This window comes from Balaenoptera ricei, chromosome 1, assembly GCF_028023285.1.
Source record: "Balaenoptera ricei isolate mBalRic1 chromosome 1, mBalRic1.hap2, whole genome shotgun sequence".
NCBI classification, from domain to species: Eukaryota; Metazoa; Chordata; class Mammalia; order Artiodactyla; family Balaenopteridae; genus Balaenoptera; species Balaenoptera ricei.
In genome coordinates, this window is record NC_082639.1 from 68,007,954 (window position 1) to 68,035,931 (window position 27,978).

At 35.4% G+C, this 27,978-nt stretch overlaps 1 protein-coding gene, 1 long non-coding RNA gene and 1 pseudogene across 4 annotated transcripts in view; 1 reads left to right on the forward strand and 2 right to left on the reverse strand.

Annotated features, from left to right (window-relative positions):
- The window catches only part of DNAJB4 (DnaJ heat shock protein family (Hsp40) member B4), a 39,978-nt gene extending 16,087 nt beyond the window's left edge, over positions 1 to 23,891 (forward strand). Inside the window, exons 2-4 of one of the 3 annotated variants that reach the window (XM_059924986.1) lie at positions 15,476 to 15,716; positions 21,642 to 22,210; positions 23,594 to 23,891. In XM_059924986.1, coding sequence (XP_059780969.1) covers positions 15,506 to 15,716; positions 21,642 to 22,210; positions 23,594 to 23,827 — 1,014 coding nt within the window. In that variant the 5' untranslated portion in view covers positions 15,476 to 15,505 and the 3' untranslated portion in view covers positions 23,828 to 23,891. Of the gene's footprint in view, positions 1 to 15,219; positions 15,717 to 21,641; positions 22,211 to 23,593 lie in introns of those variants that run through there. The other 2 variants (XM_059924980.1, XM_059924995.1) reach the window with 2 other exon arrangements.
- On the reverse strand, positions 2,482 to 27,769 carry LOC132367152 (uncharacterized). Its single transcript, XR_009503710.1, has 3 exons — positions 27,690 to 27,769; positions 15,578 to 15,677; positions 2,482 to 2,665 (listed from the first exon to the last, which is right to left on the reverse strand). It is a non-coding gene; the product is annotated as an uncharacterized LOC132367152 (long non-coding RNA).
- Positions 3,461 to 3,560, reverse strand: LOC132354620 (U6 spliceosomal RNA; annotated as a pseudogene).
- Positions 27,770 to 27,978: the final 209 nt, after the last annotated feature.

Below are 27,978 nucleotides of genomic sequence, written 5' to 3' on the forward strand. Positions count from 1 at the left end.
CCATTTGTCTTTATATCATAGTCATCATACTTTAGGTCCTTGTAATTTCTCATTTCATTGAATTATTCGCTCAGTAAAAGTTAATTGAACAGCAATGTATAACAAGGCCTTATACTAGGAAAATGTTCTAAAAAAAGAAAAAACCCAAAGAAACAAAAAACTGGGTTGTAGGGAGGCTACAACCCAGTGAGTAGGGCATAAGCAAACAGATGGTTATGTAGTTGTGATAAGTGGTAGAGATACTGAGAAAAATGTGGGAACTTGTGGTCAGCAGAACCTAACCCAAGTTGGGATCAGATTTGCCCAGTTAGAGACTGAGTCTCGAAGTAGTACTAAGCTGAGTATGGAGTGGGGAAGAGGGAAATACACACATACATACACACCCCACTCAATTTATACATACCAAAGAAATATTACTTTAAAGACATTACTTTGGGTGACTGTAGTTTTCATTTTGCTGTTGCTTAAAAATAATTTTTTAACTGATCATAATTAATTTAGATTATCAGTAGTAGTACATCATCATACAGTTGATCCTTCATATTCACCAGTTCTTTACTTTCAAATTTGCCCACTCACTAAAATTTATTTGTAACCCTGAAATTAGTACTCAGGGTGCTTTATTGGCCATTTGCATGTGCATGAGCAGAGCAGCAAAAAAAATTTGTCTTATGTTCCCAGCTGATATCCAACAAGGCAGTGCTTAGCCTTCTTATTTCAGCTCTCATTAACAAGTCTTTATAGTCTATTTAGTGCATTTTTGCATTTTTTGCATTTTCGTGCCCTTTTTTTTGGTGATTTTACTGTTTAAAGAGATGTTTCAATGTGGTGCTGAGGTGCTGTCTGACGTTCCTAAGCACAAGAAGTCTGTGATGTGCCTTATGGAGGGAATACATGTGTTAGATAAGCTTCATTCAGGTAGGAGTTACACTGCTATTTCACCATGAGTTCAGTGTTATAATAAATGAAGTGTCTTCATTACAGAAATACACGGGAAACAAGGTTATGTGTTCATGAGTTGACTTAACCCAGCATTTCCTTCAGGGGCAATGATTCAATATTTGCTAATTCAGCATTCACGCAACTTTATAGAACATAAATATGTTAAATAATGAGACAGGATAAATTTGACTTTGGGAACCAGCCAAAGTCATTTGTGGCCAGGAGTGATGAGTTAGATGGTCAAGCTGAACAGTATAGAGGTATGATTAGAGGTATGATTAGTTCTATTAGATTCAAATGAGAAATTGGGGATAGGCAAATATAATTTAAAAACTGCATGACTCAGCTCAATGGCATTAATATAATCACTATATTGATATGGAGACTTTTATTCTATAAACAAATATGGGGTGCCAATGTTCCAGCTACACTCTGAGCACTGTGTTTTTCTATCTTTGCAATGGGAATAAAAAAGCAAGACTAATTTTAATTGGAATGACCATCTAGATTCCTACAAGGTACTAAGATCCGTTCTTTATATTCTTTACATTTCCAGCATGTGGTTTTCTAAAATTGTAGTTAAAATAAAAATTGAAACCATTTTACCCCGCATTTACAAAATTTATCCTTTTAAGAGGAAAGCAAATTGTTTTTTCCTCAAGCTAATAAAAGCTCTGAGTTGTGTCTAAATCAGTAGTTTCCAAACTTGAGTGTCCGTTAGTGTCACACTAAGGGGTGGCGGGGGTGGGGGATATAGGTCTCATCAAAAATGGAGATACTGAGACAGCGTGCCCCTCTTTTGATAAACATCTCACTTCACTACCCTAAGTTTTCTAATATAGTCCCCTTAGCGAACATGCCCAGGTTGAGAATTTTAGTTTACAAGTTTTATTTTACCATCAGCCAGGCTGATGTTTTATAAGCTTAAGTGTTTACAGTGAAAACTGTTTTTTTTTTCAATTTGCTAGATATAACAAAATTTTATTGTGTTCACTGCTACTTTAGCCTGCCCTCTCCCTCCAGTTAAAGGATAATTTGTATAAAGCAGGGGTTGGCAAACATTTCCTCTTAAGGGCCAAACAGTACATTTTTAGGCTTTGTGGGCCACACAGTCTCTGCTACAACTACTCAACTCTGCCACTGTATGGTGAAAGCAGCAATAGACAATGGGTACTATTTTATGTTTTTATCGTATGGGAAGGGATCATGACTTAGACTGTTTTGATCTCAGTAACTGTTGCCTTTACTTGCTGATTTAGCCTAGATAATAAAAAGGCTATATTTTAAAATATTAAAAACTCAAACATTAAAACCCATCCATTTAAAATTAAATTATTCTTGAAATCCTACTTTTTTCTTTTACCTATAAATGTTCTCCTTTAATCAATTACAGTACTTTGGGCTCATTGTATTTGGAGTTAGGCAGTCGATGGCCTAATTTTAATAGCAGTTGGTGAATACTATACCACAGGTTGGCTTATTTTATACATGTCCTAATACTTAATATTTGGTAAGTTGCAATAAAGTCTTTGAATCATATTTTAGTCTCCACAGTAGCAGAGGTTTAATTATTTATGCCTTCACAGATTCAACATGTTATAAAGATATTTCATAGTTAAGGTTAGGTACTGATTTAAATTTAAAATAAATCATTTTAGGGACTTCCCTGGTGGTCCAGTTAAGACTTCCGGGGGGCATGGTTCCATCCTTGGTTGGGGAAGTTCTGCATGCCGTGCAGCAGGGCCAAAAAATAAAAAATAAATCATATTATTGAGTTGTAAACAGTTGGAAAGCTAAACAAACTTGCAAGATAATCAGTTTATTGCAGTCTTGCCTAAGAGCCTAACAGTGTGGCGAAACAGCAGCTTATCCTCTCCTTTCCTGCTTTACCTCTGGGCTACAATCGTTTTTTTTCCCTCTACTACTTGTCTTATCCTGAGGAGCTCTTGGTTTCACTTTGGCCACAGACTGCTCTCCTCTCTGGCCACCAGTTAAGTTTTCCCGGTGATTCTGATGCCTTCCCTAGCTACTTGTGAGAGGAGAAACTTTAGAAAAGAATAAAGTGAAAATCGCATAAATTCCTCATTTTCCAGTGTTGCTTTTACTTTCAACACTGTGAAAGCACATACTGAGTGAGCATGTGTAAATAGAACCATCCCCACTACTTTACCCTAAAAGTAAAGTATTACTTTGAAAAAGTCCTCACAGAAAGTCCTTTTTTTGCAGATGAAAAATGGGATGTTTTGTTTTTCAACTTTACTGAGATATAATTGACAATACTGTAAGATATTTAAAGTGTACATTGTGAAAATTTGATATACGTATACATTGTGAAAGGACTTCTCCCCTCTAATTGACACATCCATCACCTCACATATTTATCTTTTTTTTTTTTTTAGCCGCACCCCACAACTTGTGGGATCCTACTTCCCCAACCAGGGATTGAACCTGGGCCTTCAGCAGTGAGAGCTTGGAGTCCTAACCACTGGACTGCCAGGGAATTCCCTCTATCTTTTTTAAAAATATAAAATGCTTCACGAATTTGCATGTTATCCTTGGGCAGGAGCCATACTAATCTTCTCTGTATTATGCCAATTATATGTACAGCTGAAGTCAGCACTGGAATACTATTTTATAAGTAAAAGTGAACTTTTTTAAAATTTTATTTTATTTTTGGCCATGCAGCGTGGCTTGTGGGATCTTAGTTACCTAAGCATGGAGTCCGAACTACTGGACAACCAGGGAATTCCCAGAAATGAACTTTTCTTTAATATTCATCTGTTAAGATTTTGTTTTCCCTAAATGTGCATGTCAGAGATGTGTATGTATGATATACTTAAGTTTATAGGTTAAGGTTTCTGAAAAGTTGGATCATAGGACTGGGAATTGGAAGGAACCTCTAGATCTACACTGTCTAATACAGTAGCCACTAGCCACATGAAGGTAAGTGCCTGAAATGTGGCTATCTGAACTGAGATGTTGTGTAAGTGTAAAATTCACACTGGATTCTGAAGACTTAGTACAAAAAAAGAATTGTAAAATATATCTTATTGATAATTTTTTATTGACTACATGTTGCAGTGTATGATATCTTAGATTTATTGAGTTAAATATATACATTATTAAAATTTCACATTTCTTTTATTAAAATGTGGATTATAAAAATGTTTCAGTAACATATGTGGCTTGCATTTGTAGCTCACTTTATTTGTAGATTGCTGCTGGACAGCACTGCTCTAAGTTATGTGATCTTTCAACATAATCAAATACCAATTTACAACACCCATTTAAAGTGACCTAGAAACTCTATAGTTTCTTTTGGCTTTCTGATTCAATATTGAAAAATATTGTACAGAACACTTTCTTTTTTTTTTCTTTAATTAAAAAAATTTGGGAGGTGGGGCACACAGTGCAGGGCATGCAGGATCCCAGTTCCCCCACCAGGGATTGAACCCACACCCCCTGCAGTGGAAGTGCGGAGTCCCAACCACTGGACCACCAGGGAAGTCCCAGAACACTGTAATTCTAAAATGTTAGGAAAGTATGAGATTAGCTCACTGTATATTTATTAGTCCTGTGGTAAGCTTTTCAGTGACTTCTTATAAAAGAGGGTTAGAAAGAAGGGCAAGTTATTATTGGGCTATTTTATTAGGAAACTTTTTAATATCACCACAGAATAAAATCAGTTCTACACTCCCCAAAAAGGAAATGCTTTTTTAAAAAGCAGAAAACATTTCTTACGCCTGGGTATCTCCAGATAACTATAGTATTTTTTATAAAATGATTAAAGCAATTTTATTTTACTTATTTTTTTAAAAGGCATGTACTTTAAAAATTTGTTTTTAAATCTTTTTTTTGGTAAATACTGTTAAATTGGTCAAATTGAATGTGTAAATTCTATTATAGTGCTTTGTGCCAGGAAAAGTATTGTAAAATCAAGCAGTGAAGGACTTCCCTGGTGGCGCAGTGGTTAAGAATCCACCTACCAATGCAGGGGACACAGGTTCAAGCCCTGGTCTGGGAAGATCCTACATGCTGTGGAGCAACTAAGCCCGTGCGCCACAACTACTGAGCCCACACGCCACAACTACTGAAGCCCATGTGCCACAACTGCTGAGCCTGTGTGCCAAGAGCCCATGCTCCACAACAAGAGAAGCCACCGCAGTGAGAAATGAGAAGCCCATGCACTGCAATGAAGAGTAGTCCCCACAATGCAGGGGACATGGGTTCGATCCCTGGTCCGGGAAGATCCCACATGCCATGGAGCAACTAAGCCCGTGTGCCACAGCTACTGAGCCTGCGTTCCACAACTACTGAAGCCTGCGCGCCTAGAGCCTGTGCTCCACAACAAGAGAAGCCACTGCAATGAAAAGCCTGTGCACCGCAACAAAGAGTAGCCCCCGCTCCCCACAACTAGAGAAAGCCCGTGTGCAGCAATGAAGACCCAACGCAGCCAAAAATAAATAAATTAATTTAAAAAAAAAGTAGCCCCCACTCACTGCAACCAGAGAAAAGCCCACGGACAGCAACGAAGACCCAACACAGCCATAAATAAATAAATAAATAAATTTGAAGTACACATATAGTACACCAAAAATTTTAAATAATTAAAAAAATAAAAATAAAATACACAGAAGACTGGCACAAGAAAAAAAAAAGCAATGACAGAATCAAAACTTGAAAACTTGGGAATTACTAATATAACTATAGTGATTAAAGTACTGGGAAATTTAGGTGGTATAGACAGCATTCCAAGGAGAATTATGATTGATAAAGCTCTTCTTCCTATCAACTTTTTAGGTTAGTTTGACATCTTTTACTGGTGCTCTTGGAAGCTTACAAATATTAATGAAATTTTTTACCTTAATAAGAGAATTAATTTCACTAGCTTACTAAGAGAACTAAAAAAGTAATTTCACTAGCTTCAAAGTAAATTGACACTTAAGAAATGAAGCAAGCTTTTGAATAAAATTTATTTCAAAGACCTAACAAATTAGCGCTTTTTGAAGAACATGAACGAGCAGTCATTAAGTAAAAATATGACATTCAAAACTTTCAGCAATCTGACCATAACTTTTATCTGTCAGCTTCCTACAGTGAGCCTTCCTAAATCATATGATTTAATCTGACCATTCTTTTTACTGTATCAAATGATTTTATGCTTTTTGCTTCTGGACTTTGAGTTCTTGGTCCAAATCACAAACCCTCCCCCTTCCTCGCTTTCTTTCTAAATTGTATCAATCTTTCAAGATCCTCACATTTTTTTTTTACTGAAACCTTTCCCATCCCCACCACTCTGCCCAAAATGAGCATATAATTAACATTTGTATAGTATTTTACTTTTCGTAAAGCCCTTTCCATATTATCTCATTCTATATGTCAATCTAATGAGGTGGATGATGTTATTCATTTTGGAGAATAAGGGAATAATAGTTGATTTTTCCAGAACTTTGTATAAACGCTGAGTAGCAAAACTAAGAATACTGGAACCAAATCTCATTCCAAGTTTGATGCTCTTTCCTCTCTGTCTCAATGGTCCCTTTACTCCTATAATAGTTACATAACACCTGTTTTGGCCTTTAATTGTTTACTGTCTTTGTATCAAACTAATTTGATTGTCAGCTATAGATTTGAAGGGATATGTACAGATTTGTACATGGGGAATGGGAATAAATGGAAAAGATGATGAGAGCTGAATACATCTCTTCTTGATAATAGAATCAAAGAGGTCATTAAGAACTCCTTACCGGCCCATTTGCTTTTCTGAAAGCATTATATTTTTTAAAGTATGATACCCAGACTTTCTTCTTTTCCTCTAGCCAAAATAACTACCTACCTTAGTGCCAAATTTTTAGTATAATTTTTAAAAGGGAGCTAAAAAGAGAGGGCTTCCCTGACCACCCTGGCTAAAGTAGCCACTTCCCATCTCTGTCTTAGCAACATTTAAAATTTTTCTTTAAGGTACTTCAAATTATCTGAAATTTTATTATTTCTTTTTTAACTTGTTTATTGGTTGTCTTCTCCCACCAGAATATGAGTTGAATGAGAGCAAGGATGTTGTCTGTCTAGTTAATAGCACATAGTATGCACTCAGTAAACATTTGCTGAATGACTGAGATACTTTATTAATGGAGAATGTTCCCCATGGTCATAGCCATCTTTTAAAACAAGTTTTGTAGTACCCATCAGATACTATAAAATGGGCACTCACATGCTATTATTGACTGCCTAATTCCAAGTTCAAGTCCAACTTACTGTAATTACCCAAAGAAGGACATTTATAGTTAAGAAAAAAGACAGGGTTTCCAGAACAGTTTAATTTTAAGTAGATGGTATTTAATGACTTAAAGACACTTACCTTAAGTTTGCTTTTTCTGTTTTGTAACGTGTAAGAAATGAATCTTTTCAAAAATTTTTAATTTTTTTCCCTAAAGTTAAAGTTGCATTTGTAACCATGACAAAATTTTTAGGTTTTATAACTTATGCTCAAAATTTGAAGCCTTTCCACAGGAATGAGAATATAGAATCTAAGTTCCAAACTAGCAGTCAAGCAATTTTGCTATAAGAAATCTATGATAATGATTCCTCAGTGCTGGAAGGAGTTTTAGCAAAGTATAAAATATAGAGGTAAAATATATTCTATTATTAGATGGCCATAGTTTGATTACATGTAATTATTTAGGTATTATCTAAAATGCAGGCCAAATATTAGGACACCAGCCTGGTAGTACTCCTTATGTTAATATTGGAACAATGTCTATTTAAGTATTGTTTAAAATATCTTAACTCACTATTAAATTGCTAGCCATTGAAAAGCTCTTTGAAATCTTATCACTACTTTCAATATCAGATGTGTGTGCATATATATAGATTACATATGAGAAAGCATACGGAAGTCTTTGATAAACTGTAAACTAATATATAAGTGTTATTATTACAGAGAAGACATAGCACAGTTATTTTTTTAATACTAAGAGACTAAAATTCAGTGATAAAAGTCTGAAAAGGGAACATGGCAAGGGGCATGATCTTAGAGGATGCCTGAGTCCTTTGGGGGTGATACTGGTAGTTACTCTAATGCTTTATACCAAGTAAAATTTCCTCAGTAAAGAGAGATGATTGGTCAGTAGACCTCCAAGTGGTAGCAGAATAGTTTGTATAGCTTAAAATAATGAAAACAACTTATATGTATATGTCATCATATAAATTTTAGTGCTTTCATGCATATTATTTGATTCTCACAATAACATTTTTGAGTTAGGAATTCAGAGAAATTAAATGATTTGCCTAAATTACCTACTAAATGGCAGAGCTGAGATTAGGAACCAAGCGTTGAAATTCTTAGGTCTTTATTTATTATTTAACTTATACTTTAGACATTTGTAGCCCCTTTATGCTAGTCCACTAGGAGGAATTGAAGATTCAGTGATAAATAAGTTTTCCCTAGGCATCTTTCAAGTAATATAGTACGATTGAGGTATATGAGGCAGCAGCAGAAATCAAGGCTGGAGGGATTTTCTGACTCTCAAATCAAAGATATATGTTTAAAAAATATAAACAACTTTTTATCCATTTATTTTTAAATTGACAAATAGGCTTTATGTTTTCGATCAGTTTTATGTTCACAGCACAATTGAGTGGAAGGTACAAAGATTTCCCATAGACCTCCTGCCTCTACACATGCATACCCCCCCCCTCCATTATCAACATCTCCCACTAGATGGAACAATGAACTTATATTGACACATTATTATCACCCAGAGTCCGTAATTTACATTAGGTTTCACTCTTGGTGTTGTACATTCTATGGGTTTGGACAAATATATAATGACATTTGCCTACCATTCAGTACTATACTGAGTAGTTTCACTACCTTAAAATCCTCTGTACTCCACCTATTTATCCTTCCCTTTCCACTAACCCCTGGCAACCACTGATCTTTTTATTGTCTCCATAGTTTTGCCTTTTCCAAAATGTTATATAGTATGTAGCCTTTTCAGACTGGCTTCTTTCACTTAGTAATATGCATTTAAGTTTCCTCCATGTTTTTATATGGCTTGATAGCTCATTTTTATTTTCTTGTTTTTAAATTTATTATTTCTTAAACTCATTTCTGTTTAGTGCTGAATAGTGTTCCATTGTCTGAATGGGATTTTACCACAGTTTATCTATTCACCTAATGAAGGACATATTGGTTGCTTCCAAGTTTTGGCAATTATGAATAAAGCTGCTATAAACATTCATGGGCAGGTTTTTGTGTGGATATTGGTTTTCAACTCCTTTGTGTAAACACCAAGGAGCACGATTACCAGACCACATGATGGGTGTATTTTTTGTAAGAAATCACCAAACTGTCTTCCAAAGTGGAAGACATTCCTGTCATCAATGAAAGAGAGTTCCTGTTGTTCTATGCCAGCATTTGGTATTGCCAGTGTTCTGGATTTTGGCCATTCTAGTAGGTGTGTTATGGTATCTTATTGTTTTAATATGCATTTCCCTGATGACATACATTATGGAGCATCTTTTCATATACTTGCTTTATTTGCCGTCTGTATATCTTCTTTGGTGAGGTGTCTGTTAAGGTCTAAAAAATGTTAACCCATTGTTTAACTGAGTTGTTTGTTTTCTTATTGTTGAGCTTTAGGAGTTCTTTATGTATTTTGGATAACAGTCTTTTACCAGATATGTCTTTTGAAATATTTTCTTCCAGTCTGTGGCTTGCCTTTTCATTCTTTTGACAGTGTCTTTGTCAACAGAAAATTGTAATTTTAATGAAATCCAGCTTATGAATTCTTTCTTTCATGAATTGTTCCTTTGGTATCATATTTAAAAACATTGCCAAACCCAAGGTCATCTAGATCTTTTCCTATGTTGTAGGAGTTTTTATCATTTGCATTTTACGTTTACGTCTGGGATCCATTTTGAGTTAATTTTTGTGAAGGGTATAAAGTCTGTATCTAGATTCATTTATTTGCAAGTGGATGTCCAGTTGTTCAAACACTATTTGGAACATTTTTTCTCTATTATATTGCCTTCATTCCTTTGTCAAAGATCAGTTAACTATACTTATGTGAGTCTATTTCTGGGCTCCCTATTCTGTTTTATTGACCTTTTTGCCTTTCCTGATCTATTGTTCTTTCACCAATACCACACTGTCTTGACTACAGTATTTGAAATACACTGCATTTGAATACAATGGATGCTACCTATATGATGGCTTAATGATTCTAAATTTAACAGAGTCAAGATGAGTAAGTAGAAAATAACTGGAATATTTGGAAAAAGCCATTTCTTCTTAGTTGGATAGCTTTTCTGTGAGTGGATGTGTATGCTTGTAAATAAGGGCATTTTGTTATACATATGGTATAGTAATCATTTTTCCAGGAAAAATTCTTCTAGTTCATATGATGAAATCATTGTTATCATTATAGTAGCTAACACTTGCATGGACTGCACTATCCACATTTAAATGCATCACACATTTATCTCATTTAATCCTCGTAACAGCCCTGCAAAGTAGGTATTAATGTTAATCCCATTAGACAGATAAGGAAACTGAGGCACAGAACAGTTAAGTCCAAGGCCACACAACTAGTAAGTGGTGTTGCCAGGATTCTAATACAGGCAGTCTGTCTCCAAAGTCTGTGCTTTTACCTACTACACTGTCAATATTCCCTGATGCACCTTAGCAGATTTTATAACGACTATTCAAATATCTCAAGCACTGTTAACAAGGTTTAAAAGAGCCTCAGTTTGCTTATTCTTGGATAAGAAGTATCAGGGGGCTTCCCTGGTGGCACAGTGGTTGAGAATCCGCCTGCCAATGCAGGGGACACGGGTTCGAGCCCTGGTCTGGGAAGATCCCACATGCCACGGAGCAACTGGGCCCGTGAGCCACAACCACTGAGCCACAACCACTGAGCCTGCGCATCTGGAGCTTGTGCTCGGCAACAAGAGAGGCCGCGATAGAGGCCCGTGCACCGCGATGAAGAGTGGCCCCCGCTTGCCACAACTAGAGGAAGCCCTTGTGCAGAAACGAAGACCCAACACAGCCAAAAATTAATAATAATAATAATAAATAAATAAATAAAATTAAAAAAAAAAAGAAGTATCAGGGAATGGAAGTCATAATTTACTAATATTAATACTAAATGAGAAATTTCAGGTCTGAATGTACCGAGTTAAGAACTAAATATTGACAGAAAAAGTTTTCAGCAGGAACATCGGTAAACTATTAGAAATCATTTGTCTTCAAGTATTGCAATGATAATCTAAATTTTAATAGTAATTTCTTCTGAGACTCTAGAAGGCTTACTGTCTTTCTCTGTACTAATTTTATTATAACTGAGAAATGATTTGTGAATTGGAGAAATAAAACTTACTTTTTTATTGTCTGTGAATAAAGCCAGAGTAGAAGGTGAAGATGGTATCAGTTGAATGACTAGTTATATACTTTCAGGTTTTTTTTTGTAGTTAAAATACTATTATCTTTAGCTCTCATTATCTAAACATGTTTAATATTTAAACTATGGTGATAAAATCAGAAAGGACACATACTTCTGTAAAAATAATTTCTCTGTACTTATTATTAAAGCATAATATCCCAAATAAGGACGTTTTATTACAGTTATTAAAAATAAAATGTAATGTCATTAGAATATTTACTTAATTCTGGCCCTCGACTCCCTAAAAGAGAGTGATACACTTCCCTCAAATATATTATTAAGCACAAAAGTTTTGTTGCTATTAACTTTTATAAACAAAATAATAAACATACTTAAGTTTTATGATTTGATTGAAAAAATTAAAATCATTTCTTTAAAATACATTGTAACTTGTCCTTCAGTTAGAGATGAAGCACCTCTGCCCCAGCATGAGAACTTGACCTTGTAAACTGTAAACATTAAAAAGAATCTCACTCTTTGTAATTTTCTTTTAATAAAGGGAAGAGAATTGTGTTTTCATGGAATAATCTCATCAATGTTTGAGTAATAAAAATAAAAAAATACAAACACTAATTTCATATCCTTGTTAAAAATATAGCAGCCTTAAAGAAATTAAAGAAAAAAAAAGGGTGTTCCTAACTCAAGTTAGTTTTTGTTCTCTTCGAATTTTCTGCCACACGTACACATACCTATAAAATCAAATAACCACTGATTTATGTGATTTTTAAACAGTGTTTCAAATAGACTATTATTATGTAATTTTTTTGGTTTTGTTTTTATTTTTACTTTTAAAAGCACACTTATTAGATGAGCTTTGCTTACATCTCTGCTCCATTTTCCCTACAGGCTGCCATTACTCTTTGCTTTACACACTCTATTTTTGTCATGATAATTATTTACAGGGGTGACAATTGCTCTTGCGCTCCCCCCATCCCCCCCCCCCAAAAAACAACCCACATTCATCTCAAACAAACTTGGATGAAGAAGATTGAATGTAAAGTGATTGTGTAATGGATTTTCAACTTTTTTTTTTTTTTTTTTTGGCTGTGTTGGGTCTTCGTTTCTGTGCGAGGGCTTTCTCTAGTTGCGGCAAGCGGGGGCCACTCTTCATCGCGGTGCGCGGGCCTCTCACTATCGTGGCCTCTCTTGTTGAGGAGCACAGGCTCCAGATGCGCAGGCTCAGTAGTTGTGGCTCACGGGCCCAGTTGCTCCGCGGCATGTGGGATCTTCCCAGACCAGGGCTCGAACCCGTGTTTCCTGCATTGGCAGGCGGATTCTCAACCACTGCACCACCAGGGAAACCCTTAACTTTTAAGTGTATGTAAGAGTAAAATGTCTCTCAAGTACTATGTAGTGTAATAATGACCACATTGATTCATTACCCTGTTGCGTGTAATTGCAATGGGTATATTTGTATATATAATTTTTTCTTTGAATTATTTTCTAAGAAGAAATTTCCAGGTATGATATTTACAATGCTTCTAAAATCATTTAAAATAACCATTCCCAAATGTTTGAAAGAATTATTTACACTGCTCATTTTACCAAAACCTAGCTAGATTATTTTACTATTTAAAGTCTTAAAATTATAATTTCTTCCTTATTAACTTGGAATTTCCAAGTTGAGGGGAATTCTTGCATTTCAACACTACTACTGTAATCCTTTTGTGTGCTTATGATATTTGAAAAAATATGAAAATCCTTTATCACCCTTCTCTATGTGTGAAGAGCCAGATTTCTTTCCATTTGTTAACATGTAATGCATTTTTCAGATATGTGAAAGATCTAGTCTTTGGGTTCTGAAATCAGTTAATATGTCAAGTCCTGATAATATTTCTAGCTCTCTGAAAATGATTGAATCAGATAAGAATCTGGTTTTTTTAGTTCCCAGCATTACCCTCCAGAACAATTCAGAATTTTCATATTACTATACCAGTGTTCTTTGGTAATGAATATTTAAAGGAACTCTCTTGGAAATTAATTCTAGAATAGATGATTTTTATTATATTTTTACTCTACTCTCAATGCTGATCATTGCACTGGATTCCAACTTGCAATATGCTTTTTTAAAAAGCAGGAGTCTTAAGGTGACTTTGGATATTAGCATTTTTCCTTAAGTTTTCTGGATTTGAAAGTTTATCTTTTGACATTAACTATTCCTTGGTGGGACTAAAAAAATTTGCTGAATAGCTGGCAAACCTCTGTAACCTATAAGTAGGCTAGATAAATACGATACCTTTCTATACCAAGGTGTTTTTAGAGAGTTTTGAGAAATAGTAAATCCTAGCTGTCAAAATGCACAAAGAGGAACATTTTGCTGAATCATTAATGTAAGGCTGCTTGGTGTATAGAGTAGGTGTTCCCATATTTTTGAAGGTTAACATGTGATCATCACCTTTTCATTATATTCTAAACATACATTTACATTTACTTTTTCTCATAACTGTTCTTTTTTTCTTTTAATTTTTACAGACTTAAGATATTCAATACAGTGCTCTGTACAATTCTTTTGACATTTTCTTATGTCACACTAACATTTAGCAGGGATTACCTAAAGTGGTATGATAGGAAGGTTTTGTTTTGTTTTGTTTTTTACTTATTTATTTATTTATTTATTCTTGGCTGCGCTGGGTCTTTATTGCTGCGCTCAGGTTTTCTCTACTTGGGGCGAGTGGGGGCTACTCCTCATTGTGATGCACGGGCTTCTCACTGCGGTGGCTTCTCTTGTTGCAGCGCATGGGCTCTAGGCACGTGGGCTTCAGTAGTTGTGGCACATGGGCTCAGTAGCTGTGGCTTGCGGGCTCTAGAGCGCAGGCTCAGTAGTTGTGGCACACGGGCTTAGCTGCTCTGCGGCATGTGGGATATTCCCGGACCAGGGATTGAACTCCTGTCCCCTGCATTGGTAGGCAGGTTCTTAACCACTGTGCCACCAGGGAAGCCCAGTAAGGTTTTTATTTTATTCTTTTTTCTTTCTGTGTTTTCCAAAATCTTCAATGAGTATTTGTATTTATAATTAGGGAAAATGTGTTTTTAAAAGAAAAAATATCTCTCATATTATGCCTCATAAATAGCATATCCAGATTTTAAGCTGATCCAGTTAAAGTCTTAAAAGAAACATGAGTTTTTACTGTCTGTAACCTGATACTTTCCTCCTGTCTTTCCTGAAGCAGCACAAGAATTCTTTAAATAGTGACCCTAGGAGTGGGGAGGGCAGATCTCATTGTTTTAGTTGAAGTAACTAAAATCAGATATGAAGCTTTCAGAAGTTATTAGTTTGCCTGAACTATTAACTCTTGTATACTACAAAAAAAAAGTTAAAATCATCAGCTAAAGTCATATTTAAGTCCTTTACTGACTTTAAAGCCTTGCTTTTGATATTTATGATATGTAACCTTTTACAATGCCAAATTCCTGGCATTTCTGATTGATAGACCCTAGGAATTTTGAAAATGACACAAATTATTTGACAATTTTAATTTAAACAAACCATATTTTAGTATTGTATATCTTACATTTGAATAACTTGAAGTTGAAATTAAAATACCTAAAATAAGTATTTTTATTTGTATAATAACTTTAACTTATTTTAATGGTAAGATACTTAATGGCTATAATGATTTTTTTGTTGCTTTTTTACCTAGAATGGAGTAAATAAATGTGTAGTTATGACATTCTGTGCTGAAATATTGGTTTCTTAATCCACTTGGCCTCTTAAAGAGGACATAAAAATGGTAGAGCCAGAAGGAAAATGAATAGTTAATCGTGGAGGAGGAGAAAACCTAGCTCAATACTTTGACTAGAGGCAGCTGGGGAAGTGACGTCCTGTAGCATTTGCTGTTCTAGAAAGTACAGAGACACGTAGTGAAAATGGGAGGATCTAGAAGGAGGCCGTCTCCTGTGTAGTGTATATTTATCTGTAAGTGAGCTGTTGGGGAAGGAATTAAATACAGAAACACTGTCTGCTTGCTGCCTTAAGACAGCGAAGCTGAATTGCTGATTTGCTTTAACTTTTAAAATACCCAGCTTGGTTTATTTTTCTTAGAATCATTGTATTGCTAAGACTGGGGACGCTGTTTTCTTTCACAAAGGGAATCTAAGTTCATTTCAAGGCATTCGAAATGGGGAAAGACTATTATTGCATTTTGGGAATTGAAAAAGGAGCTTCAGATGAAGATATTAAAAAGGCTTACCGAAAACAAGCCCTCAAATTTCATCCGGACAAGAACAAATCTCCTCAGGCAGAGGAAAAATTTAAAGAGGTCGCAGAAGCTTATGAAGTATTGAGTGATCCTAAAAAGAGAGAAATATATGATCAGTTTGGGGAGGAAGGTAAGTATTCAGTGTACATCTTTCTGTCTCTCCAGCTCTGTCTCTCTTTTTTCTCTCTCAGCCTTCTGGTTATTAAATTAAATTCTCTGACATTTCAAAAGTAGAAAGACAAATAATGGATGAAAACAAGATTTCATCTCTGATCATATGAATGAATGTTACATAGCTATGAATGAAATGTGTTTGCCTTTTTTTGGATTTTGACATTTTGTAATATGTATATTCTACCATTAGATTTATAATGTTAACATTATATTTGAAAAGAAACCTTAAATGCCCATACTCATTAAGAAATTGTGTCAAAAGTCTTATGCAACCTGTTTTGTTTTCTAATGAATTTTCTGTCAGAACCAATGAAGATTCTTCAGTCATTTAAAATCTTAAGATTGGCAGTTCAAATTCTGGGTAGTTTATATTTTATTCACGAAAACAAAAGAAGTTTTTTGCCTTTCTTATGGCAAAGCTAGTTTAAATTAAACAGGACAGAATCGTCTCCCTGAGAAGCCGAAGGCCCAGGCATTTAGCTGTAGTTGTTTTTGGCATTCTGCCTGGAGAGGAAAGAATTTTCCTGATGTCATAAAATACCAGAACAAGTTTTTAGCTTAATTGTAAACAGTAATTGTGTGCCAAGAAAATGAGATCTCAGAAATACAATTTTTGACCTAAAATGGCCACCTAGTTAGAACAATTATTGATTTACTTTAAGGTAACATTATTTCTTTTAAATTAAATTTTACTATCTAGTTATAGAGGAAGGCATGATAACTTCCCTTTCCTCTCCCTGCCACACTTTTGTTTCTTGGATTGTGAGATCAGAAACTAGTTGAGTACAGTAAATGGGAATAATTGAAGATTATCCTTTTATCATTCTGGATTTTAAAGTGTTTGTCCATCATCTCCGTATAAATGTAGCTATAAAGTAAGACTATTTTAAATTGCTAATTTAACAACAACACTTTAATTTCTACAGGTTCTGGGATTTTCAATGTTTTATATCAGGACTAAGTTGTTTTATTACCAATTTTTCTCCCCAGATGTTCTTTTTAAAATCATTGTAGTTATGAAAACTTTTTTGGGGGTTTTTTGCTTCCTTTATTGCATTTAATGTTAAATTTTCCTAATTAGAAATATATCCTAAAGTATAGTGAGGTAGCGACTGCTTATTTTGAGTTAAAACATTAAATTTAGATAAGCAGGGTGATTGTGTAGAGGGTTTTTTGTTGTTGTTTTTTGTTTTTGATCTGAGTTGCCCCCAATTGCAGTTTCTGCTGCCAGTTTTGGTGTGATGAGGACCTGCAGTGTCAGGTTCTTACAAAGTAAATATTGAAAAAAGCAAATAGTGGGCAGTTCAATCCTGTGGGTTCCTTATGGCCATACTACTCAAAATACTATGATTTGGTTCTTCTCAAAAGCTAAGCAGGATCCTGAGATACTACTAACCATATACTACTCTTTCTGAAGAAGTTATTTTGTAATTTTGTAAAGAAATCTACAAACATGGAGTAACACAATAAATTCCCATGAAAAAGCAAATATCCACTGATTTATTTCACATCTCACAAATAGCTCAAATCTGTCTATAACTAAACCATAAGATTCAGTGTTTACTAAGGATATTTGCAGAATTTTCAAGTCACCAAATGATACATTTTTCTTGGCTTAATATTACCTCTTAATAGTGTTTTTCTTGGGTGATATTTCTCCAGTTTGATTTTTACTGAGCATCATCAGTGAGTGAATTAAAAAAAAACTAGAACAGGATCATCTGTGTACCCCAAATCTTTTTTTGTTCTTGACTCAGGTAATTGATATAAGCAATAGAGGTAATAGTAAGGGAAGAATAAGTTTTTTAAAGCATTGAAATATATTATTCAGAAATACCATTCTCTAGTTATGTTACTTTAAAATACAGTTAAAGTTATTCGATTATGTTTTAGAAATTATCTTCCTTTACAGAAAAGCATTATATTTACTTATCCTTTATTTAAAATACCTCGTTACGTATACTGTTAAAATGTGGGAAAATATTTTTGTGTCTTTGCCTGTCATTGATCTGTTTGTGCCTGCAGGCCTGGTTCCATAGCCCTATGTGTTTCTCTAGAAGTAACTTAACAATAATTTTAGGACTGTGGGGCCATTAATAATTTACCTGATATACTTTTTTCCCCCAATTATTGCATTCTTTTGCAAGGCCTGAGACCGTGGAAATAAGGAACCATGAACTGAGAATTGTATGAGTTGAACATGCTAATTTATATATTTAGGACCTAACAGAACCAGTGATCCCAGTATATTTGTGTTTTGAAAATCTCTAATATCCACAATTTTATTTTTTTTAATTTTTTTTATATCTACTTGGTTGTGGTTTTTTTTTTTTTTAATTTTATTTATTTATTTATTTGGCTGCGTTGGGTCTTTGTTGCTGCTCGCGGGCTTTCTCTAGTTGCGGCCAGCAGGGGCTACGCTTTGTTGCGGTGCTCAGGCTTCTCACTGCGGTGGCTTCTCTTGTTGCGGAGCACGGGCTCTAGGCGCGCGGGCTTCAGTAGTTGTGGCACACGGGCTCAGTGGTTGTGGCTCGTGGGCTCCAGAGCGCAGACTCAGTATTTGTGGCGCACGGGCTTAGTTGCTCCGCGGCATGTGAGATATTCCCGGACCAGGGATTGAACCCGTGTCCCCTGCATTGGCAGGCGGACTCCTAACCACTGAGCCACCAGGGAAGCCCCTCTAATATCCACAATTTTAAATTCCGGGTTTTTTAAAGGTTGGCTAAAAATAGAGATGTTTTGAATTTATCATATGACCCAGCATTTCCACTCCTAGGAATCTGTAAAAGAGAAATGAAAATATAGGTCCATAGAAAGACATGTACGTGAGTGTTCACAGCAGCACCATTTGTGATGGCCCCAAATGAAAAAATCCGAAAGTATCATCTTTTAGTGAATGGATAAAGTGTGGTATATATGTATACACACACACACACACACACACACACACACACACACAAATACCACTTAGCAATTAAAAGGACTGATTTAATAAAACATGTTACTAAATGGAATAACCTCATGAACTACGCTAAAAAAGTCAGATGTAAATGACTACATATTCTGTTACTCCATTTATATGAAATGCATGGGTAAGGCAAATTTATAAAGAAAGATAGCAGATCAGTGGTTGCCTAGGGCTAGAGGTGGGAGCAGGGATTAACTATGAATAGAAATGAAAGAACTCTTTGGGTTGATGGAAATGTTTTATAACTGGATTGTGGTGATGGTTGCACAATTCTACAACTTCACTAAAACTACTGTATATTTACAATGGGTTAATTTTATTGTATGTAATAAATAAAGCTATTTTTCCATATGGAGACGTTTCTCCATAGTTGAATCATTTGAAAACAAAAAACATAGAACTACAGAAATTGAAAATTGGATTTTGATCCAGTCTCTCCCCTAAAGTTTTAGGTTTAGTTCTGAATTGTTCTGTGATGTCAACAGAAGTTTATATTAAAAGACTTAAAAAAAAAAAAGATTTTCAATAACACATCTTCATAGTAGTCTAGTTTTCTAACATTTCTTTTTCTTATGCCTTCTTTTTTTATTGTTTATGTTTTACTCAGTAACTTAAATACTGAAAGGTAGTATTTATATGATCAAATTTGTGTTTAGTATATTAATCTTTATACTAGCTTGCAGCTTCTGTTCTTTATATAAACAACTGAATCTTTTTATTTACTATATATTTTTAAAAATGAGTAAATTGTATTTTTATGAATCAAAGCTGTCTAAAGAATTTCGTTATGCTAGTTAACTCTGTAAGTATTGTTATAAATCTGGGTTTTTACACATTAGATCTCCTTAAAGAAAGTTTTTAAAGGCCTATAATTTTTTTTCTTTGAAATCCTAATTCTTCTCCAATGCTGCTTCTTTTGATAAACTTTTAGTCAACTAACTAATGGATATCATTGTTATGGGTAGTATCCCAGACACATAATTGTTTCTGGATTGCAAATTGGTTGATTGGTTGTTTTTTAAATAATAGCTGTCGGTACAGCATAGGTAAATGTTGACTCTGGGGTGCATTTCTTGCTCACACGAGTGATGATGGTGTCTAGAAAAAATTTTGGATAGCAGAGGGAATCTAGCTGAATATGAAAATTTTCCATGAGCAGTCAGAATGTATGTAGTAAAGAGTTGACTGTGTAGTTGATGACAGGCTTGTTACAATTCAAGTGCCGGGCAATGCAAATGATACTTGCATAATAATTCATGTTGTATTGGTGTGAATTTTGGTAGGATTTTTCTCAGTCATAGTGGATACGTAGTTGACTGTTTAGTGTCAAAGCTGCATTGTTGGCTGTTAGCTTTGATAAACGTCACTTCAGACTGTGTGAATCTTCTCAGGGACTCTTCTCAGGATATTCAAGCAGGGACCAATTTGAGGGCAAGAAATACATTTTATTCATTTTTGCATTGCTCATGCATACAGGTCTGAAAATGACAGGTGCTCATGTTTATTGAATAAAGGGAATGAACTAATTCTTAAAGTCTCCAAAAATAAACTTTAAAATGTCTTTTGAGTGTCAAGATATTTGAGAAAAGGCAGAAGCAAAAACAATATAAAGTATAATCACACATACACATATATGAGAAATTTAATAATAAAAAATTCTACTGAAGTCACTCAGCATGATTTCACAGAGTTTTACGTGTCTTATTCTATTTGGCAACTTCCACTAAAAGGTATACATGTACTCTACTTCATCCAACAGTGTCAGCTGATGTTTAAATTTTTACCTTCATCCGTGAACAGAAATCTGGAGACACAAAATCTAACAATTTAAAAACTGTCAATATATGTATTGAATGATATATCCAAATAACACTCAGGGATATGCCTTGTAGAATCAGAATGACAAGTACAAGCAAGACAAGAACTTTTAACACACAGCTCATCCAAAACTTCTTTTTATAAATTTTAGTGGTATAGTTATAACTCCAAATGTTAAAAAAAGCTAGTGGCAGATTTTTAAAAATGATATATATATATCATATAACTCAAGGTCATTACCAATGTAATTAAACCAATGCTAAATTATTTCAATCACTTCATCTTTCCTCCCACATATAAAGTATAATAATTTAACAGAGTTAATAAAGTGAGTGAATTAGCCTGCCCAATCTAACCCTCTACAAGACAAAATCTAAATGTTTTGGACCTATAATGGACTCATGAAAAGAAAGAATAACAATTTAAGTTATTACATCATGGGTTTGGCTTTTCCCTAAAAGCCCTTCCTTCCTCTGCCAAAAATGGTAACTTAGTTAGGATTATTTTTCTATTTTATTGAAGTATAGTTGATTTACAATGTTGTGTTAGTTTCTGCTATACAGCAAAGTAATTCAGTTATATATATATTCTTTTTTATATTCTTTTCCATTATGGCTTATCACAGGATACTGAATACAGTTCCCTGTGCTATACAGTAGGACCTTGTTGTTTATCCATCCTATATATACTAGTTTGCATCTGCTAATCCCGAATTCCCAATTCTTCCCTCCCCCACCCCTTGAATGACATCTTTTAAAAACTTAAATTTATATACTTCAGGTTATCAAACCAGTAGCTTATGAGATAAGAGGTTCCCGATTTTTATTTATTTTCTTTTTACCTGTGGAACAAAGACTCAGGAATAAATTATCATTAAAGATGGGGTTTGGAAGAATTTGAAAGATAAAAATTTAACTTAGGGTAGAATGATTGGAAGTTATATAGCTGTTCTGTATTCAGTTATAATGGCATTTCAGGCCAATATTAATAAATAGCAACCTAAGTTAGCCAAAGTTTATTAGTAATACAGTTGTTGAAAGTTTAACTTTCAAGAGTTGTAAGCATTTTTCTAATCATGCTTATCTCTTCATTTAGGGTTGAAAGGAGGAGCAGGAGGTACTGATGGACAAGGAGGTACCTTCCGGTACACCTTTCATGGCGATCCTCATGCCACATTTGCAGCATTTTTCGGAGGTTCCAACCCCTTTGAAATTTTCTTTGGAAGACGGATGGGTGGTGGTAGAGATTCTGATGAAATGGAAGTAGACGGAGATCCTTTTAGCGCCTTTGGATTCAGCATGAATGGATATCCAAGAGACAGGAATTCTGTGGGGCCATCCCGCCTCAAACAAGATCCTCCAGTTATTCATGAACTTAGAGTATCACTTGAAGAAATATATAGTGGTTGTACCAAACGGATGAAGATTTCTCGAAAAAGGTTAAACCCTGATGGAAGGAGTTATAGAACTGAGGACAAAATTCTCACCATCGAGATAAAAAAAGGGTGGAAAGAAGGTACCAAAATTACTTTTCCAAGGGAAGGAGATGAAACACCAACTAGTATTCCAGCAGACATTGTTTTTGTCATTAAAGATAAAGATCACCCAAAATTCAAAAGGGATGGATCAAATATAATTTATACTGCTAGAATTAGTTTACGAGAGGTAAGTTGGTAGGACATAGGATTCTGAAACCAAACAGAATTATGCATGTGATCTTAGGGCATTTATCTAAATAATAGCTAATATTAATTTTATGTTTACTACACATTATTTTTTAAATTTTCATAAGAACCTTCTGAGGTAGTACCACTATTATACCTCATTTATGGATAAGATTATACTTTCTAAGTTTAGTTATTTATACTAACAATTTAAATGACAATTTTAAGTGAATTATATACTATGAGGCCTAGTCTGGATTAACTCTACTCTGTTTTTTACAAGTATGGTTTAGGAGATCTGCACTGTAATCTCATCACCTTAGTCCATGTATAGGATTTTTCCAAAATTGTTAACTTGGGTTAATAATTATATAACAAAAAAAGTATTAAAAGACAAAATAATTTATGAGGGTACTGCTTTAATACATTAGTTCGTATTTGTTCTATTTTTAGGCACGATTTCTCAAATTGGATTGTAATCCTGCAAATAAGGCCATATCAGTTCCCTGCTTAAAATTCTTAAATGACTCCACATAGCATCTACCATAATGTCTAAACTCTTTATCTTAAAATAAAAGGTTGTTTTTAATCTGATTTCTAACCCTCGATGTATATGCATTTCCCTAGGTTTGATGTATTATTATCTTGTATACCTCTGTGTCATTGTCTGAGCTGTACTCGATGGAACACTGCTGTTCCTCACTCTACCTCAACACCTGCTACTGGTCCAATGCTTACCCCAAACTTAACCCCTGAAGCTAAGGGGGTAGGTTGGGTGCCCTTTCTCTCACAAAAGACTTCTGCACATACTTCTGTGCCAACTTTATACTGTATTATAATTACTAGTTTGCTTCTGAATTCTCTGTGCGTTCCTTGAGGTGGGGTCTGTGTTCATGGTCCCTATATGCTCAGCCTCTAACAGGATTATATGGCATATAGTAGGTACTCAGTAAATATTTATTGACTAAAACAAAAAGTATATTTCTTGTCCTAACATTTTCCCTCCAGAGAAGTTTGTAGTTGCTCCTATCTTATTCTTTCTAGTCCTGAATTTCTCCCTCTTCTCTTCTCCCATTCCATCCCTGCACCTTGAATGTTGTAATAGCAGCCTCAAACAATCCATTTAATTCCAGGGAAATGTGAAAGACATTCTTTCCTCTGTTTTTCCTTTTCTTTTCCTTCCCCTTCTCCTTTCCTTCTTTTGTAAAATGTCTGATTATGTGTGTCCTGAAGGGACTTTCTAATGTGGAAAAAGTCTTATAATTATTGATATTCTTTTGGAGGTTAAAAATTTGCCTTAGAGGTATCGTCCTTTACAGCTGGTAATATTTTTGATTAGACTTTTACATTTTGAAGTTTGTTAATTTTATTTGGTCCATTTTAGGCATTGTGTGGCTGCTCATTTAATGTGCCAACAATGGATGGAAGAACCATACCTATGACAATAAATGATATTGTGAAACCTGGAATGAGGCGAAGAATTATCGGATATGGGCTACCGTTTCCAAAAAATCCTGAGCAACGTGGTGACCTTCTAATAGAATTTGAGGTGTCCTTCCCAGATACTATATCCTCATCATCCAAAGAAGTACTTAGGAAACATCTTCCTGCCTCATAGAATGAAAAACTTTGTTACCCATATTTTGATAAGGCACTGAAAATATAAAAGGACTGGCCATTTACTGATGTAGATGTGAATTCTGTATAAAGACATGTAAATTATTTCGAGGGTTCATTAAATTGCATGAATAGAGACGGGTCAAATAAAAAGGCAAAAGGGATTTTTACAGTTAGAGAAGAAGAGAAAACCATTCACTGTATTTTATTTCATTTCTCCCGAATCAGAAAATTTTAGTATTTTGCTTACATGTAAAACTTGTTTCTGTGGAGTTAGTAGATATATTTCTAATAAAGTACTAGGATATCCAAGTACTTTATTTCTTATATCTTTACATTATCAGTATGATAGGTTCTCATTTATAATGGAAATTTAAATTCTTAACGAAACTATACATGTGATAGGTATTTCTAGAAAATAAAAACCCAAGTCACTTGGAAATCTGGTTAACTAGATTAAAGTCACCATATGAAATGCTGCTATAGGGCTGGTACCCATAAAAGAATATCCTAATACATATGTTTCACCATTTTGATTTTTAAAATATGCTGTAGCATTTCTTAATAACATAGTTGTAATGTTCTTAAGGCAGACCTTTTCTTCATAAAAAGGATATTAATGGCAATTTATCTCCTGTGGAAATCCCAATTGGCCTGAATTACTGATATTTTAGAAATAGGTTGTTTTTAAAATGCCATATATAATTTTATGCAAGTTGAGTATATATCTTGGACTTAATAAATTATAGGTACATTTTATTGTCCACTAGTTAAAAATAATTTGTTTGATAATAAATGTGTTTTTAGAGGAAATATTGTTACTTGGAATTAATTTTCCAATTACACAGCCTTCTATAACTTACTCATAATATGCTATATGTACCATATGCAATTTCCCTAAAAAGAATAAACTACCACTATGGTGTTAAACCAAAATATGGGGAAAATAAACACTAACTGCTGCTTATGAATGATGTTGCTACTACTTGTTATGCATATAAATATTTTACTTTTTCATATGTATAGATTGCATTCTTAGGTGTTTTAATTTTTAAAATATATTTACGTTTAAAAAGTTATTCTGTTTTCTGTTTTATAGCTATAGTAAGAATGATATTTTGAACCAATATTTTTGGTTCAAAAGTGATTTTCAGGATGATTGGTATACAAGGTATATTGGACCCCTATCACCTTTCAGCAGAATATTGTCTTCTTTTAGAAATTCAATACATAGGTTTTAATCACCACATACTTTACCACTTTATTGAGATATAATTCACCTGCTAAAAAGTTTACCCTTGGGGCTTCCCTGGTGGCGCAGTGGTTGAGAATCTGCCTGCTAATGCAGGGGACACGGGTTCGAGCCCTGGTCTGGGAAGATCCCACATGCCGCGGAGCGACCAGGCCCGTGAGCCACAACTACTGAGCCTGCGCGTCTGGAGCCTGTGCTCCGCAACAAGAGAGGCCACGATAGTGAGAGGCCCGTGCACCGCGATGAAGAGTGGCCCCCGCTTGCCGCAACTAGAGGAAGCCCTTGCACAGAGACGAAGACCCAACACAGCCAAAAAAATAATAAAATAAATAAATAAATAAAAGATGGGGCATTTCAACATCTTCTCTCACTTAGACATAAAAAAAAAAAGTTTACCCTTTTAAAGTGTACAATCCAGTGGTTTTAGTATATTCACAGAGTTGTGCAACCACTTTCTAATTCCAGAACATTTTTATCACCCCAGAAAGAAACTGAATAACCATTAGCACTCACTTCCCATTCCTCCAGCCCCTGGCAAACACTAATCTACTTTCTGTCCCTATGGATTTATCTATTCTGGACATTTCCTATAAATGGGATCAAACAATGTTTGGCTTTTTTTTTTTTTTTTTTGTCTTCTTTCACTTAGCATAATGTTTTCAGGGTCCATCCATGTTGCATCATGTATCAGTACTTTGTTCCTTTCTTTATGGTGGAATAATATTCCATTGTATGGATATACCACCTTCTGTTTATCCATTCATTAGTTGATGGGCATTTAGGTTATTTCCACTTTTTGGCTATTATGAATAATGCCACTATGAACATTTTTGTACAAGTTTTTGTGTACATAATTTTTCAATTCTCTTGGGTATATACCTAAGAGTAAAATTGTTGGGAATAACCATATACTTTAGTTGCAAGTGGAAAATGCTTGAAAATACCAGAGAATTCAGCTAATGATGCATATTATTCCATCTAATTCATAAATGATTCCTTTATAAATTTTCTCTGACATTTAAAACTCCTTAGGGAAGTACGAACATCATGGAAATTTTCTCACAGGTCTAAAGAGATAAGAGCTGAAAAGCATCAGTCAGAGTGGTAGGTGTGGTTTCTATTTTAAACCCACTGTCATTTATTGTAATTTTCTTGATTAAGCAATTTCTCCCAAGTTAAGTAAATGATTTGTAGATTAGATAGATGGATAATCTTTGGATTAAAAAGTATTTTTTTAAAGTACAGAATTATTCTTCTAGTAGTAAAATTAATTTGCATTGCTATATAAAAACAGTATATCAATATTTTTCATGTCTTTCAGTATATCAGTATCAAAAAATGCCTTAGTTTGTAGTAAGTGCCCAATTTTTATTTATTGAATTTGACTTAATGTAAGAGTTTTAAAGTTTTCTTATTTACTTAAGTTATGAAGGTACTTTTGATTTTAAAATGTTCTCTTTAAATTCAACCAGGTTCTTGGATACCTGGAATAGTTCTGAAGTACTGTGGATCTCAGTAAGCTAATTGATAAACATGTTTACCTACCTTTCCTACAACTAAAATTTGATTGGTACATCATCTCTGTAGCTGTTAGAATTTTGGTTTATGTGAATGTAGTTCTTAAGCCATTCTTATAAAGAGGAAACTGGAGATTTGGGAAAAGAAAAGGAGAGTAAAGTGAATGACAGAGGAAAATGAGAAGTTTTGGACGCAACCTTAAGCATGAGAAATAAAACCAGAGGCAAAGAACTCCACTCCTGTTTCTGTTAGAGGGGTGACACCGAGATGAGACAAAAAATCTGCACCAGAAATACTACTGTGACACTAAATTATAACAGGAGATCTGTATCAGAGAAGAGCTTGGGAAATATTTAGTTACGTTTAATAGGTTAAAGGTTGCACAATATTTTTAATCAGAAGTATATATTTTGCATCTCTGGGACTGGGAATGAAGGGGTTCAAGAGATGGGATTAACTGAGAATTCTAAAACCTGAAAAATATGAAACATTTGGAATGAGGCTAGGCTTCTTTTTTGCTTAATTGCCTTTCTTCATATACCTGTTATGTCTAACAAAGGAAAAATAAATTTGCAAGCATCTTACTGAAGCTGTGAGAATGAGCGATCCTGAAAAGTTTCTAGTAAGCAGGGACTGGCAAGCCATATTTATTCCCAGTTAAAGACTATCACTCTTTTTACTTCGTGCAGCCTTCATTTTAGTGAGCATAAACGCTGACTTCCGGGCGCAGCCCACTCTCCCCCTCGCCACCCCCACTCCCCGGCCTGCCGCAGCCCACCCGAGGACTGTGCAGCCCCCAGCCCCGACAGGGGGGGCCCCCGCTCTCCCCCGCTCTGCGCGGCCCTCCTCCCCAGCCTCCTGTAGGACTGGGTGCCAGCTCCGGGCCCACCCACCCACCTCCCGCGCCCCCCGCCCCGTCCCTCCGGTTGAGTTCCCCACCCCAAGCCCAGGAACACACGGGCCGACCACCTCCCCCCGCCGCAACCTCCAGCGACCCCACCGCCCGGGCCTCTCCTCTCGAATCCCCGGGCTCTTCGTGCCCTTCGGTGCGTGGGATCCCCACTTCCTCACCCACCCCATCCCGCGCACTCACGGGCTCTCCCGGGGCAGCGCCCAGGCCCGCGCTCCCCAGCGCCTCAGCCTGGCTCAGGCCGGCCGCGCCGACTCACCGGCCGGAAGGGAGGGCGGGGCTCTGGGCCTTCTCACAGGGTCTGGCCGCTGCGGCTGGGCTACCAACCCCGGCGTCCCCAGGTCAGAGTCCCGGAAAAGCGTTCATCTAAAAACCGCTTGACTAAGATGACAATTGGGTTGGAAACGCGTATGCCCCAGGCAGGGGCTTCTGAGAGTCTATTTTTCCGTGGGCTAGCTTCGGTTGGGGGGGG